Source organism: Nestor notabilis, unplaced genomic scaffold (genome assembly GCF_000696875.1).
Source record: "Nestor notabilis isolate BGI_N333 unplaced genomic scaffold, ASM69687v1 scaffold4240, whole genome shotgun sequence".
NCBI lineage: Eukaryota > Metazoa > Chordata > Aves > Psittaciformes > Psittacidae > Nestor > Nestor notabilis.
This window is the reverse complement of record NW_009910518.1, coordinates 22,363-39,344: the sequence shown is the minus strand read 5'-3', so window position 1 is coordinate 39,344 and position 16,982 is coordinate 22,363. Positions and strand designations below refer to the sequence as shown.

The following is a 16,982-nucleotide window of genomic DNA, read 5'->3' as shown; positions in this document are numbered from 1 at the left end:
ACCTAAAAAATCATCGCTTCCAACCCCTGCTGCCACAGGCAGGCACACTTTCCACTAGACCAGATTGTTCAAAGCCCCATCCAACATGGCCTTGAGCACTGTCAGGGATGGAGCACCCACAACTTCCCTGGGCTACCTGTGCCAGTGTCTCACCACCCTCACAGGGAAGAACTTCCTAATATCTAATCTCAATCTACCCACTTTCAGTTTAAAGACATTCCCCCTTCTCTTATTACTACATACCCTTGTAGAAAGTCCCTCTTCAGATTTCTTGTAGGTCTCCTTTAGGCACTGGAAGCTGCTCTGAGGTCTCCCTGGAGCCTTCTGTTCTCCAGCCTGTCTTCATACAGGAGGTGCTCCAGCCCTCGGAGCAGCTTCGTGGCCCTCCTCTGGACTTGCTTCAACAGATCCACAGCCTTCTTATGTTGGGAGCCCCAGAGCTGAACAAAGTGCTCCAGGTGGGGTCTCATGAGAGGGGTGTAGAGTGGGAGAATCACCTCCCTTGACCTGCCGATCACACTCCTTTTGATGTAGCCCAGGACATGGTTGGCTTTCTGGGCTGCAGATTCACACTGAAGCCGACTCATGTTGAGCTTCTCGTCAACCAACACCCCCAAGTCCTCCTTAGGGCTGCTCTCAATCCATTCTCCGCACAGTCTGTATTTGTGCTTGGCCTACCTCTCAAGGGTGTCAAGCTCCCTCTGGATGGCATCCCTTCCCTCTGGCGTGTCAACTGCACCACACAGCTTGGTGTCATTGGCAAACTTGCTGAGGGTGCACTCAATCCCAATGTCCACGTTGCGGACAAAGATGTTAAACAGCGCTGGTCCCAGTTACCAACCCCTGAGGAGCGCCACTCATCACTGGTCTCCACTTGGATATCGAGCCATTGAACACAACTCTCTGCATGTGGCCATCCAGCCAATTCCTTACCCACCGAGTGGTCCATCCATCAAATCCATATCTTTCCAGTTTAGAGAAAAGCATGTTGTGTGGGACAGTGTCAAATGCTTGCACAGGTACAGGTAGATGCAGTCAGTTGCTCTTCTCTTATCCACCAACGCTGTAACCCTGTCCAAGAAGGCCACCAAATTTGTTAGTCAATTGATCAATGCAAAGAACTCATTTATCTTCTCTGTAATGATATTTTTTTCTCTGAATGCTTCTGTTTCATCCTGATCATCAATTAATTCTGCAGATTCTGGCCAACTTCCTGGTCCTGGTATGTTTGAAAAGATTTGTTATTATTTTTGCATCTCTTGCATCAGGTAGTAGAACTGCACTAATTTACAATTCTGATGTGCATGCTGCTTTACCTGTTTGAGTTAACAATCAGTTTGTCAGAAACAATTTATTAAATGAAGACTAGACTGATGTTGTCTTGGCATCCTCTCTAAGGATATGTCCTCATTTATCAGGTTCACTGAATGTTCCTGCACAGCTTTCTTCCCAAGTGCATCTACCAAATAGCAGGTCCTAAATAAATTTATAGTCTTCTGAGAGCATGCAGGTTTCTACTTGTGAGGCTTTTTCTTTTCTCTCTCCAAGAAGACGACTCATTTCAGGGCTGTTAAATGTCGTTTTTGCTCTTAGGATTGCTGCAACAGGAAAGGTTGTCACAGATGGGGCCTGAAATGCATAGAATTTCCCCACAGGTGGGGCCTGTAAATGCAAAGAATTTCTCCACTTTGTTTCTGGCTTTATTTTTTAGATGAAGGCTTATGTACAGGCATTGACTGGCCTTCCTGGCTGTTTCTTTGGCTGGCTTGTGGAGAATTCTGTGATGAACTCCCAGGAACGCACTATCTGTCTCTTTCAGTCAGTCATATAGCATATCATGTAATAACCCAAAGCAGCCACAAGCTCTTAACAATAGAGTCTAATGCTGCAGCTATGTTTAGTTCAGATATACATGTTTCCTTCTTAAGTGCTGTGATAGTATTATTGGTACTCTGCTCAGTGGCACCACAGTCTTATCGGATACGAATGGAACTTTTTTAATTACTGTTATTTTTATTGGGGGTGATGGTGATGTTTCTGTATCCATAGCTTGCCTTTCAGTCCTGACGTAAGTGTTCTTTGTGTTTCAGTTACTCATTTTTCCCCTCTGTGCCATCCCTCATTTGGGCTCAGGACAGCTGTTTGTGTGACAGAGTGATATATCATGCCACAGAACTGATCCAGCTTCAAATAACCTTAAACCTGAAAAAAACCCAAGCCCCGTCCTTTGCTGGGTTATCGCCTGCCTTGCTTTCCAGTGTAGTTTTTTGAACAGCCACATAAATAGTTCCTTCTTCACAAATACTGAGGAAACAATATGGGAGAGGAACCAAGCTGTGAATGGAGAGTGGGTGCTGTTTATGCCACCACTTCTGCTGAAATGCTTGTCAAGATAACCCCATGAAGAATTTACTTAGATAATGTGTTCTTTTCTCTTGTGTTTACAAATATGTATTTTCAGTTGCATTCCTACTCCCTCTAGCCCAATACTATAATATGCCTTGGACAGTGAAAAAAAGCTATGAAGGGAATATAGTAATAGACCATTAAAGACGATCATAAAAATACAGGATTTTTCTCCTCTGTTGTGTGTGTGCATGTGCATATTCATAACTCATCCTTCATTCTCTCTGAATTAACTTTTTTTCAAAAGGAATTAGCCATTTTAGGATAAATATTCTGACAACTCTGAAGGATTTTCCCTGCTGATAAATCCGAATAAACACAGAAGGTCACCCTTTCCCTGCAGAATGATTTCTGACAGTATGCTGAGCTCATGCTGTATTTGCATCTTCCTAATACTTTGGTTGTAGCGGCTTTGTTGTTTTGGGTTGGTTGGGTTGGTTGGTTGCTTGTTTTGTTTTGTTTTTTTGTTGTTGGTTTTGGGTTTGTTTTTTTTTTGTATGTGTGAAAGAAAAGGCAAAGGTGGTAAGGAAAACTCAGCATATGTGATGTGTACTCTGAATATAAAATGCTCAGGAATGCAGAACTCAGAGTTTGTAGTCAAGCAGCCTTCACTGGCATATATCATACAGAAACCTGCTGTTCTGATGTATCAAAAGATACAAGAGAATGAATGTAGTTACTAGATAGGTAAGCATTAGAATATCAGATAAAAATAACAAGATGTTAGTGCTTGGTATGACAGACACTTTCACTAAAATATTTTGCCATAGTTTTTTTGGTATTAATTTCTCCAAAACATGTTGAAGGATTTAGAACAGCTCTGAAAAGAGTTTAAGTAATAATATGTGTTAAAAAAAAAACAACTCAAGATTAAGCAAATTAATTTATCAATGACAAAAGTCAGACCATTAGCAAGTTGTTTATTAGTAGAATCCACAAGGAAGACTTTTCTGTTAGTAGACCATTCTATAGGAAAAAAGGGGAAAAGAGTGTCTGAAACTGTACAAATTTAAGCTAGTAATAAGAATAATGATTTTAATGAGGGAGATCGGTAATCACTTGAGCAATACTCTGGAGAGATACAGTTTTCAACTTCTTTTTCAGTTCATGATTTTTGAAATGTTTTTTTAGAGAGTGTTTGTTGCTTTTCATCAAATGTTTTGGTGACAATTTGCCTGCTTTTTTTTCACCTCCACATGTCCTCAAACAAACATAAGTGCACGAGTTCTTCATTGCTAAAAATCACTAAGTGCAATTGAACCCTTTTCTGAAAAGTCTAACTAAATAGATAATATTTTGGGGTGTATGAAATTATAGGGTAGGGTCCCAATTGTGGTGTATGATATGCAGAAATTTAACTACGTTCTTCTAATGGCCTCTTCTTCTCCTCAGATGCATTCATACTTGCAGGGGAGGGAGATTCCCTCTTTACTGACAAAGTACTCCCTGCTATCACTGTGGACATGCTGCTTCTCTCTGCTTCTTATTTCAGGTCCCTCAGTCAAGAACTTCATTTGCTTTCGATACTTCCAATGTGTTCTACACCCTACTCCACCCCTCCTTTTTTCTTCTTGAAATTGAGTTTTCATTTTGAGTCAGTTGTTATTTCTGGATTTGACCAGGAATTTTCACAGGCAGTTTGTCACTTCAAGATGAATCCTTGCTGTGTTTGTAAGAGATTAGCTCCAGGATGCCATAACTACTGTCATTTTGTCTGTAAGCAGACTATCAGATCCTGCAAAGAAAACTCAGATTTTCTTTCCAAGGTACATAATAAAGTAGAAATACAAATTTGAAAATGAAGTGTAAGTTAGATTTGAATGAGAAGCAGTTCATACTGAATTTTGACTACCTCCATTGAAGTTTGTGTAACATGGAAAGCACATTTCATTTAGAGATAGAGATTCAATAGGAACTCAGCTGCTGGCATCAGTGTATTTTCCTTTATCACACTACTCTTCCCCTTCTGAGGGTCAGCCACCAAATAGACTAACAACAGGTACTTGGCCAACTTGTACAAACTCTAGAATGGACTCCCTTCCCTTATTTATCTTGTTTTAGTTAAAAATTACTGACCTAATTGGCTTTCCTTTCCTACTGATAAGCAAACCTGTACTATTTGTACCTCTGTTCATCATGCTTTACACGAAAAGGCAGGTACACTTTTAATTGCCAAGATAAACTGATGTCAAGTTCTGTGACTCAGCAAGCACATTGGGTACCTTAGCTACTAGAGCAGTGCAAGGAGAAGATTTGTGGAAGTAGATAAGCAAAGAAATCTTTCGTATCAGTGATCAAGTGTGTATGTTCCAGTTGTCAGAAAAATAAGTGTTAAATGCTGATGAAATATATGGTGCCATTACCACTTTAAAACCAAAAATATCACAATGGCTTTGCAGATTGGAAGCAAAGAAAACAATCAGTTCTTCTCAGGCTTTTCTTGACATGTTTCTTCAAACTATATGGTCTTGTATATAACCTTCCAGTCAGGTTTGGGTACACTCTCTGGACAGCACTCTCTGGACACATGAATGCTTTGTTATAAAAAGATGAAATGACTGAGTGTAATTCCTATCTTTAATCTAATTTGTCTTTAGTGACCTACATGTTAAAACCTCTACAATATATAAATTAACATGATAAATCTAATTCATCTGTAAGTGTGCAAGAATGTCTGAAATTCCATATGCAGTTAATATTCCAAACATTTGGAGATGCATAATAAACTCATTTATTATATTGATTTATTTCATTATGTACAGAAAGGCCTATGGGCCTTGTACAGGTTTAGTCTTGCAAGCAGTTTCAGAATGCCATTCATTTTTACATGTATTTCTATATACAGCAACTCAAAGCTGGTGTTTCGTGATCTTGTAGTGCTTACCAATGAGCATTTAAAAAATACATAGCTAAAAATAATACAAAACCTGAAGTATTATACTACTCAGGAGAAGTTGTACCAGCTTTTTTCTCTTTGACACTGCAAGTTAAATTTTCACTGCAAGATAATGAAGCTTCGGTAATGTGCTATGAAAACCGGATGTGCTTAGCTAAAAAGAAGTACTTTATAAGTTTGTTTTGCTAGCCTGTAGGTGGAAAGCACAGTTGAGATCACACTTCTCAAAATATCAGTTGATTGCTGTACGGTACCTGTTTGTCTGTTTTCTGATTGGGTAGAGCTGTTGCTGGGCTGATACTGTTTTGACCAAAATTAGAAAGTCAATATAAACGAGTCAAACTAGACTGCCTGCTTTTTTCAGTTCTCTCTTCTGATTCATCAGTTGTTTGTTTCAAATTCTTATAGCCTTTGTGAATTGGGGGTTGTGCCAGCAAAGGTGAAAGCTCTTAGTGGTTAGTCAGTAAGAATGTTCATAAAAATTTGTCTCGATGACATTTAGATGCTAGCAAAAATATGATGCCTAGTTAAAAAAAAAAGAGAGAAAAAGTGGGTCCTGTGGAATAAGTGAGAACCTTTTCCTCACTTAGGAGACTGCCTGCTTCTCATTTTCAGGGGTAGCATTCAACTTTGTGACCCTAAGAGGATGTTATTGCCAATTTCTTGTGGCAGAGGCTTAAGACCTGAAACTTATTGATAAAGGCATGTATGAGAGAAGGATTCACTGCTTAGACATCTTTTTTTCCTTCAGTATTAGTATGTATACTTCAACAAGCTGGACTGTGCCTGGTTAACTTACGTTACTAGTACCATGGAGGGTTAGAACATCTGTCAAAATAATTACATTTGAAGAAAAACAGCATGTGAATTGTTTAGCAAAATTCTAAGTTAGTGCAAGTACAGCACTTTAGTAGCTAAGAGTAGATGGCTGTGCTGTACTTCAGGAAATGGTGCTGCTTTACCTGTACTGTTAAGATAAAGCTACGGACTTTTCTTTTGTGAAATGAGTAGGTTTTGATGCAAGTGACCAAGGCAAATATTTTTAGTTAGTTCAGACTTCAAAATTTTATTTTTTTCTTCTTCCATACAGGTGGGTAAGAAAAAGATGGCCATGTAGTTGGATCCTATTGAATACATTTTTCAGTATGTCCAAAAGGAAGCAACAAGGGATGTAATTCTGTATCCCACTGAAGGGCAGAGATGGAAAGTGCTTTAAGAGAGCAACTTGGTTAAATCATAAGATTTTGAGATAACCGTATGAAAATAGAAATAGGTCTCATTTAGCAGTCATAAGAATAAAAGGGTAGCAAGAACACGTAAAATCAAAATCAGAAAAAACAAAGCACAAAATGAGATGCAACTTGAAAGGGACGTAAAAAGAAACACAAAAGCTTTCTATGGTACATTAATTGTGAGAAGAAAATAAGGAAATAATTGCTGCAGTGTTCAGATGATTATTGGCAGATGCCGCTGTGAATAGTGAAGTGTGGAAGCCTTTTTCTGCTTCTTTTTCTGAAAGGGTGAAGTATGATCAAATGATTAATCTTTACTTCAGCCTGAGTTATTTTATCACTAGAAAATGAGCTGCAGCATAATTAAGTGTCTTCAAACCAGCTAGGCCTGATGAAATTTACCCTTTGGTGCTTACAAAAGGACAGAAAGGGTAATGTCTCTGGGATTCTTGTAAAGTTATGTAGGATTGCAAGTTTGTAGGGCTCCTGTCTTTAAAAGAAGAAAGAGGACAAACTGGGGAATAACAAACCAGTCAATTTAGATTACATTTCTGGTAAAAATCCGGGACAAATAATTCAGCTATTTGTAAGACTTAACAAGGAAAAGAGCAAGAGCTAACAAGGATGTAACAAATCAAGGGGAAGTGGTTTAACCTCTACAATGGGTAACAGGCCTAGAGAAGAAGGCCTAGAGAAGAAGGTGGTGGTCTTTGGCCATCCTAACTGACACTTGGTTACTTGAAAGATTAATGAGCTCTGGCCCATATAATTATTCTAGTTATATAAAGTGCTGTTCTAAGATGTTTTAGGATTACTGTGGGCTTGGTAAAAATAGATGACCTATACTAAGTATATCCCATTAGTAACTACCCCAATCCTATACTAGTTCTGTCAGATGTTTTTGATTTCTTCTGTAAACTGGTTTATGAAAAATAGTAGCATAAAAATTATTTCTAGTTGCTGTATTTGGCATTCCTTCAGTTGTTCTGGACCTGCTAGTAAGTGAATCGTGAAGCAAATTAAGTAGTATCTTCTTTTTAAGCAGCTAATAGCTTCTGATGTTCTCTGTGTAATGTGGTTTGTTTATTTTATTGCAGGATTTGGTTATCCGTATTCTTTTCATTCTTGGTAATTTAACAGCAAAGAATGACCAGGCCCGTGAGCAATTTTTTCAAGAAAAAGGAAGCATGAACACCTTGAAGTCATTATTCCAAACCTACCATGAACTCGATTTGAATGCACAGAAATGGCACAAAGAAAGAGGACGAGAAAGAAAAAAACACCCAAAGCATCCTTCAGAAGCAGAAGATGTTCTGATAAAACTGATAAGAGTGCTGGCCAATCTCTCCGTTCACCCCAGCATAGGAGCAGCTCTGGCAGCTGCCCATCATGTTGTAGATTTGCTTGTTACTGTACTAGGTAATAAAATCTATGTTGTGTTTGTTACCTTTGTTCAGCCTATAAGAAGAGTTTTGGATTTTTCTACTTGACCTTCTTATCTAGGTTGATCTGGAACTAAATTGGTTCCATTGCTAAGTAACAAAGTCAGTCTGCTGATATTCATGAACTGTTCTATGTAGAAAGCCTGTTTGAGACAGTGGAAGCATTGCTGCTTTGCTACTGACTTTTCAGTTTCTGGGGAAAGATGTTAAAATGTTTAATTCGGTGATTAGGTTTGCAGATATGATCATTAAGGATGAGAGAACAAGCTTTACTTTAAATACATCTCTGAGAGTTCATAGTAAGGGAAGTCTGTTCTTATCAGGTGCTACGGAGATGTGTTTGGTAGTGGTTCCTTTTTTTAAGGTTTGCAGGTTTCATGACGGTTCTGGATTAAGTATTCTTTTTGTTCCCTGTACCCATAACTTTCAGCCTCTTCTTATTTTTTCTTCTTTTTCAAATTTCCCACTTTTATCTCTTTCAGGCAGAAGAAAATGTCCCTTTCCCCACACATGAAGGCTTAGGACTGCAGTTCCTTTACTGCTTACCCTTTGTAAATCTAATTACAGGCTAGGACTGGGCAGCCTGTTCTCCCTGTAGTTTAGCAGTGACAAGATACATCACAAATAACTTAGTGTATTTTAGGATGTGATGAGAGCATTAAATATTATGTAAAGACAATCAACCTCATTATATGCTAGCTTACCAGTCATACCCACCAGACATGGGGAGTTAGAGAAGGCAGACTTACGATTTTGTCCTTTCTGTCTTAATCCATATAGGAGCTTCCTTCACTGGAACTGTCTTAATCATTGTGTAAGTGCTTTTGAGCCTCAAAGCTTCTCTCTGCCACCCTCCTCTCTTCTTAAGCGCTCTATCAGTTTACTATCAAACATTCTCTCTCCCTATGAACTTAACCTTCTTTTTATTTCCTTCACTCTTGGTTTCTGAGGCCAGAAACCTCAGATTAATTGGTATACGCAACTTTCACACTTGCTGCTGTAGATTTTACACTGTTTAATATTCTCTTAGCAACTCTGAGAGAAAGAATCTTTCAAAATACTGTTAAAGATTTTTTTTTTTTCCTCCAGTTTTTCATGGTACCTGACACTTCAGTATAATAGTCCTTGGTATTTGTCTGTGACTGTCACACAGGCCTATTTCTGCATGTGGATTCTCCCCAGTTACATCTTAAAACAGCAGATAGAATCTGTAAAATGTCTTAACTAAGTAGATTTTAAACCATGTTGCCTTAGTCACAATGATTTCTGCAGATGAAGAGTTGGAAAGAGTAACTTTGTATTGCCATTTTTGGATCAGCTGTTCCTGTTAGCTTCTGCCATGTTACTGCAAAACAGAATAGCTGTCTGTAATAGTGGCCATGTAAACTATGATTCAGCTTGCTTCTGAGATAAAATGTACAGCTAAGTTAGACTCATCTGTGTGTATCTGCATATGCATATGTTCATGTTTGTTGTGGTTTTTTTCACTCTCAGAATACAAGTCAGTTGATGAGTGTGAGGAGCTGGTCATCAATGCTGCAACAACAATCAACAATTTATCCTACTACAAAGTGAAGAGTTCTGCTGTTCAAGACAAAAAGCTACGCATTGCTGAAAGTAAGACCTTTCAAACTAGTACTTTATGTATAGCTTTTTGAAAGTGGAAATATTTTGACACTACAGGAAATAAAGACACTGCTAGTGTTTTGTGGTATCATAGTGCATGAATATAAACTTCATAGGGCTAAACTCTTCCCATAATGATTTCTTATTCTTTTGGAACATAGTTCTGTGACTTGTTCGAAAATAGCTAGGTTGTTGACAAAAGCCCTTCTTTACTTCCTGGAAGGAATTTGCCATATTGTTTTCTGTTTAGCAATTTTTGCTAGGCTTGTTCAAAATCCATATGCCTGAGCCAAAATAATCATGTTGCTTTTTACTTCTTGTCAGAGTATAGTAAAAGTTTTGGGTTTTTTTCTTCTTAGTACCTTCTAGACCCACAAAATCTGATTTATGTCTTATTTCTGGCTTGTAAATCCATTGGCAGTGTAGGAGTTGTATGATTCTCTCCCCTCTGACAGTAGTAGACAAAAGTCATATTTTAGTGGTGTATAGGAACTGCATCTGAGTTCTGGGGCTCATGTTAAAGTTGTATAGAAGGTAGAGTCTATGTCTTGCATACCTTTCTCTCTAAATAGACAAAACATGGGGGAGAAATGGAGCCTGAAATTCACACAACAGGTAGAATGAAGAATTAAAAAAGATATTCTGTCAATTTAGTGCCCTGTGTGGTCGATACCAGATTTTCTTTAGGTAACATTCTGCTATTCTATCATGAGTCATTTTATCACCATAAGCTAACTGTCTGTTATTGCTAGTTGGAGAAATGTGGAAACAAATGACTTCTCTGCCTGTCCTATTTGCTCTCCCTCTCCTGTTTTTATTGTTAGCCTGTGGAAACAGCCCCATCACTTTTTCTCTGCCTGAACTGAGGAGAGAGAAAGCCTTTTAATGGAAGACCAGCAGGCTTCCTCCTCCAGGAGACATTTTGAGAATACCTGTTGTTTGATACAAATGGTGGATCCCAAAGAGAAAAAAAGAGTCATTTCAGATGTCTCTTTAAGACAAGTACAAGGCATGTTCAGTATTGCATCATTCAAAGATGGAAATAATGGGAGCGAAGCCAACATTTTTTTCTACTATTTTATTTTCTCTTGCTTTTCTGTGGTAGAAGGGTTAAAGATTGAGTGATTTGAGTCCTTTACACTATAAACTGGTTTCAGTGGTTCACTTCATGCCCACAGAAGACTGATAAATGTAACTCCTGTGACATTGCTCCTTTGCTGTGCATCGAAAAGCTACATGATAGTGGCTTTTCCTAGGAAGTACTAAAGATCTTATTCTATCTGCTGAAGTTACACACTAATCATACGTGTAACTGCTTAAGCAGAAAAGCAGCAAGCAAGTAAATACTTCAGACCCGGGGCACTATTAAGTAGCCCTGTTCAGAGAAAATGTGTTTGCTTGTTGTAGCAGCACTGAGCTGAAGTCAGAGAATAATTTGAGTTTTAGGAGACATCCCACCATAAGACCATCTGTTCAGGCTCTAAATCAATTCTCTTATATATTACAACATTTTTTTTCTTCTTTGTCTTCCTGGATTTTCACATAAGCCCACTCAAAACTGTATAGCAAAACTGGCTCCCATTATTACCACTGTGTGTAGGCTGTCTTCATAACTACTCATTTGTTCCCTTTGCATTTAGCCCCACATTGGAACTCTTTGTCTCATCTTAAAAGCCCTACAGAATTTAGCTCTTGTTCTACCATCAGCTCACCCCCTTCACTGCAACCAGGCAGATACATAACTGTTCCCATTTATTACATTTATTGCTGTTGCTGTTTGTGTTTTGATATTTATTGATAAAAAGCCAAGCACGTTTGTGATATACAAGTAATTGTTTTTATTTCATTTCTCTGCAAACCAATAGTGCTTTTAAAGCTGTTAATGAGCAGCAGTATGGATGGAGTTGTGGAGGCTGTCAGAGCATTTGGCAATCTTTCCCAGTATCATGAGATCTGTGACTTCATCATACAGAAAAAGAGTGAGTTACTTTTGCATTTGTAGGAGTCCTGTTCTTAAATGTCCATAGTTCTAAAAAGGGAAGATTGTTAATAAGCTCTCTCAGTTAAAGGGTAGAAGCAATCTTCTCTGATGGGAAATTTGCAAATAAGGCAAATGTTAGAATCCAATCACAGTCATTATAAATACCATTTTATGTCAGTTTCATTAAAATGGAAATAGTGGAGTAGAAAAAATATGCCATGGTGCCCTTCGCTTCTTCACTTTTTCAAATCCTACATGTTAGTAGTGGTATGATAGAAATGAAGATCCAACTAAATTCTCATTTAGGCTCATAATCACAGTTCAACAGCTTGTTAACACTTTGTAATATGCATTTAAAACGTTTGACTGTCTCAACAAAGAGACCTCCTATTTGCCTCTGGGTGAAGTGGGATACAAGTCTTCTCAAGTCTTTTTGCTTTTGGATATCTAAAGAGCTTTGGAAAAAGTGGCAACTCCTTGCTATCCACAGAAGGTGTGTCATAAGTTTAATTAAACACCAGTTCAGTGTAAATTTTTTTGTATCTACCTACCTGTCAGTGCTGAAATTGAGGTGAAATGCCACAATACACAACCCCCTTCTTTGGAGGGTGGACGTATTACTGACTTTGGAGGAGAAGGTATCTGTAAAGGACAAACTGACAGTAGCTGGTTGCTGATGAGCTGTCTCAGTCAAAGAACTAAATTTTCCAACTAGAAGGGACTATGGTGTCAATGTGCCAAGCTAAGGAAGAGCTGAGAGGCTGCCTAAGACTGACTCCCTCGTTGGGGTTGCCTTCCACTGCCTATCAGCAAGTGCTGCAGGATGCTGCATGCCCAGTGCCTACTTCTTGCCTGTCTCCTTCAGGAGCTCCAGGCTGCAGCAGTTCTAGCTGGGCTTGGGGCAGTGTAGGGCTGCTCACAAGAGGTGAGAATGTCCCTTTCTGAGTACCAAATGCCAAACCCTAGCAGTTTCTGCTGACTGCAGTGGAAAGGAGGGTGATACTTTTAAGAAATAAGCTGTAATTCAATTTTGTCAATTTAACCTCTTCTGATTGGATTTTCACATTATGTCAGTGTATTTTTATAACTATGACTTTGTATATGTTGTATTGAAGAAAACTGGTGTTCAGCATGATGTAATAATCATGGCTGTTACGCTGGGTCATGCGCCTACTCCACAAATGTCACAGAAATATGCTACAAGGTTAAATTTTTGGGTAGGGTACCCTGCATTTGACTGCTTTCTAAGTAAACATGTTTAATAAGGATGTTGTAATGCCACTTGTAACGTAAGTCCATCTTTCCAGTAATATTGTCTCCTCCTTTACAATCCAGTACACAAGTTCATGATTGCTTTGCTTGATGCCAAAAACCAAGATGTCTGTTTTTCTGCCTGTGGAGTTCTGCTCAATCTCACAGTAGATAAGAACAAACGAGCATTTCTGACGGAGGAAGGAGGAATTGGAAAGTAAGTTCCTGATTACATTTATGAAAAAGGCAATTTTGAGTAGTTTGGCCAAAGAGTTTCAATCAGATTCTTTTTTTACTGGGGCAAATAACTTCTAGTGAGGATATATACTAAACAGATAGTCAGCATGTAATATTCTTCAGGAGCCTTTCATCTTTTTTTCTATGTTTTTTTGCAAAAGCGTTAGAGTGGTTTAGCCTACTGCAGAGCCAAAACCCATAGAATAATCTCCCAACAATCCTTCTGATTGATACAGCAGAGGAGACTACCATACAACAAAGCAACTAAGGCATGGCTCATGCTTGACTTAACTGGATCCTGTGTGGGCTACAGTTAATAGGCACCATTAATGTGTATCTGTTGTAAGCATGAAGATTACTTCAGCCTCTAAGATATCCAACATGGTCTCTTGCAATTTTTGTAACTACTTAGTATTGTTTTTGATGTGTAGCCATGATCAGCAGAGAATAACTCAAGTTTAAGGTATTTGTATTATAAGAGGTATTAGATCTTGAAAAACCACCATGGATGCAACACTTGTGGCTTTGATGTTCAGATAATAGTGGATCCAGCTTAATTGGAGCAACGTGAAAGATCATGTTGCTGTGCCTGTAAAGCAGTTGATACAACTTATATTTATGCAACCGTGTGCCTATCTTTGAAATGCTTTCCTGTTCATACATTATATAATTACTTTTTAATAAAATGTAAACTGCGCATAGTATGCTCATCCTTCCTTCCCATGTTCTAGTTACTTTACCAAATATAAAGCTGAAAAAGAAGAATAAAAATGTTAGAGGCAAATTGAATAATAAATGTGAGAAATTTATATTCTGTAGAATATAGAATTTTCTATACTCTCTCTGAAGATTTGTGAAGAAGGAAAGGGAAAAAAGTAACATTATGGAATAAATTTAGAGAATTTGGAAGTGATTGTTAGGGAGGTCATCCTGACTATGCCAAACTGGCTCTGTGGATTTTTGGAAATTAGATTATTGTGGTAATATACACTGGCCTTAATAAAACATGGAATTAGTCTCATCAGAGAGTTAAACTTAAAAAAAAATAGGGCTAATTCATTTGGCTTTTCCTTGTGTGCCTCGTGCTCTTCCACAGTGACTGCCTTCAGAGAGGAGAGAAAGAGCAAACCTCTTTTGGTTGCTTTTCAATTACTGCTATTTTCAGCCATACCCGAATTTAATAGTTATCCCATGTTCCCTTTACTAATCACCAGATTATAAATCTCACAGTGAAGTAGAGAACTGAGGGGAAAGAGAATGTCATAGGGTTGGGGAAAAGAGCAGCAGTGAAGGGTTACTGTTATGAGAGGTCACTAGGGACAGCAGGCGAAGAACAACATTTACTTCTGCTGCCCCGGGACTTGTGAACACTGCTGTTTGGTAATGGGAATTCTGGATAGCTGGTGCAGGCAGAAAAGTTATAGCTTAATCTCAGAATCCTGCTTATGATCCAGCCTGCATTTGGTACTTGCAAGGAAATGAGACTGGGAGAAAGGTCAAGAACCTAATGGTCCTTAATAAAACTGGCATTTCTGAGGAGTCCATTGGGAGCACAGGCTGAGGAAATACAAGAGGGGGCAAGATCTGTAGAACAGTCAGGCTTCACTGAATGTTAAAGGTAATTCTGTGAGTCATGGAAGTAGTAAATTCGTTTAGATTTGTCTTCTGGTCAGATCATCTGATGCGTAACAAGCTGGGTATTCTGGCCAAAGCTTTTTTTGCATTCGTACTATCTGTTGCAGATGTATTCTTGGTGCCTGATGAGGTTTGGCTCGCATTGCAGTCTCTGCTCTACTGGTAGCCACCGATTTGAGACAGTTACAGACTGTCATGAAATTTGATGGAATTTTAGTGTCTTGGAGATGGTTACATTTGTGATGTGTGTAATTGAAATTGGTCAGTTGGGTTAAAAAGTTCTCAGGGATAGAAAGATGCAGGCAGGCAAATGCACATATGTGTAGTCAAAAGGTGCGTTCACATCCTTAGGGAACTAGACTAACTGGAAAGGAGAAGTTACTGAGGAGGAAAGTAGCATCTTAAGTTTATTAATACAGAATTTTCCTGCAGACTTTAATGCACACATTTCTAGACTACCAGATTTTGAAGGGTTTATAAGAAAACTACATGGAGCAAAACACTGAGGGTTTTTTTTAATACCAACAGGTTAATTGACTGTTTACAAGACTTTGGGCCATCAGACTGGCAGCTGGCTTGTTTGATATGCAAAACCCTGTGGAACTACAGTGAAAACGTCACAAGTCCGGCCTCATGCTTTGGAGAAGATACCGAGACGTTGCTGTTGCTGCTCTCATCACTCTTGGGTGAGATTCATTTTCCTTATGGTCTCTTTTCCTTAATAAAGGAAATAGAGCAAAATCAAGGCAGTATTCGTTTGGGTGGGAAGTCTGTCATGCAGCTTTAAGTGGTTGGCTGGTGTAGACTATCCAGCAGTACACTGGTTCATTGCCATTCAGCACATTCTCCCAGATCTTATGGATTGCCAAGGTGGAATTGGCTGCTGTCACTCCCCACTCTAGTTTGTCTAGTTAGCATACCGCTAATGCTTGTCACCACCTGCCTTTTTGCTTGCTTGAGCCAACTATCCCATAGACCTGCAGTGCAAAACATACTTTTCACTGGATGTGGGCCCTTCTGGCCTCAAAGCACTGCAGGTATTGACAGAAGCAGGGGCTCAGCTGTGATGCACCTGGTTACTGCACAGCACGCACAGGGAATATGGCTTTTCCTCTCAGTCTAAGGGCTGTGTGGTGCAATGGGCTGAGCTTGCTGATAGTGATGAGAGTCCCTTGGCCGCTCTCTTTGTCCCATCATGATCTCCTTGTGGGCAAGGACAACATCCTGAGAATTTCTCATCTGCTCCCTAAAGGCTGTGCCTCTCTACAGACACAAGCTGGAAGGTGCCAACAAGTGAATGTTAAGACCCTGATTTGCTTACCCACTTGGATCTTTTCATCTGCACATTTGTGTTTGCTTCAAATTTTACAGAGTTTAATTCCTATGTAATAGTTCTATATAGTCACTGTATGCTTTTTTCCTCCTTTATTTTATGAGTACTGCTTTGGATATGATTTTATTTTGGGTAGGTCAGTTGCAATTATCTTTTAGAACAGATCTTTAAAATGTAAATGAAACTGAAGCAAACCTTAACTAATTTTGATTTGGTTTTAATTGGAAATTTAATGAAGATATATGTATGCTTGCTGTGGAGAAGGCTGTGTGTTAGTCAGACCCAGACAGAAAGTGAAACCCACTGGTCTGGTTTGGTTTTAGACAATCAGAAAAGTGGGTGGATTTGTAAGGCTTTTTTCCAGTTACAGCAGAATTACTGTTATTCTTCTTGTAATCTTTCCTTGCATTACATTCCTTGCTTTGATAGAACATACCTTAATGTGAGCAGCAATTCCATTTATTTCTCTGAAAATACATAGTCTTTCAATATCATTAGTGCACTTTTTCACATGCTGAAACAGAACTGCACACTTTGCAGCCACAACCGTGCTTGAATTTTCTGGCATGCAGCAAGAAATATATGTTGTTGTCCAGGAAAATTCTTACCTATTTTTGTCTCTGCATTTAACACTGCTTATTCCAGCACTTAATTTGATTGCAGAATCCAGGCTGGGTAGTAATTGGAATTCTCATTAACTGGTACAGCTTTAGTGAACTGGAAGTTCATGTACAATCGCAATTGCAGTTGCAATTGTAAGGCAACTGTAATGACAATTAATTAAAAGTAGGTCAGAATTAAATGAGAAGGCAAGTCTGTCTTCGCACTGTGCTCAGAAGGGTAGCTGTAGAAAAAGTGCATCTTACTGGATCTGGTTCTTCTCTGTGTTAAGAGCCAAGGAATTTTAGTAATAGCAGCTGGTTAATATTGCCCTACATCTTCC

The 16,982-nt window shown here is 38.8% G+C and overlaps 1 protein-coding gene across 1 annotated transcript in view; it reads left to right on the top strand.

Annotated features, from left to right (window-relative positions):
- ARMC2 (armadillo repeat containing 2) overlaps window positions 1–16,982 on the top strand; it is a 58,591-nt gene that overhangs the window by 38,716 nt on the left and 2,893 nt on the right. Inside the window, exons 13-17 of the mRNA XM_010010368.1 lie at window positions 7,632–7,953; window positions 9,471–9,593; window positions 11,468–11,581; window positions 12,919–13,051; window positions 15,235–15,392. Coding sequence (XP_010008670.1) covers window positions 7,632–7,953; window positions 9,471–9,593; window positions 11,468–11,581; window positions 12,919–13,051; window positions 15,235–15,392 — 850 coding nt within the window. The remainder of the gene's footprint in view (window positions 1–7,631; window positions 7,954–9,470; window positions 9,594–11,467; window positions 11,582–12,918; window positions 13,052–15,234; window positions 15,393–16,982) is intronic.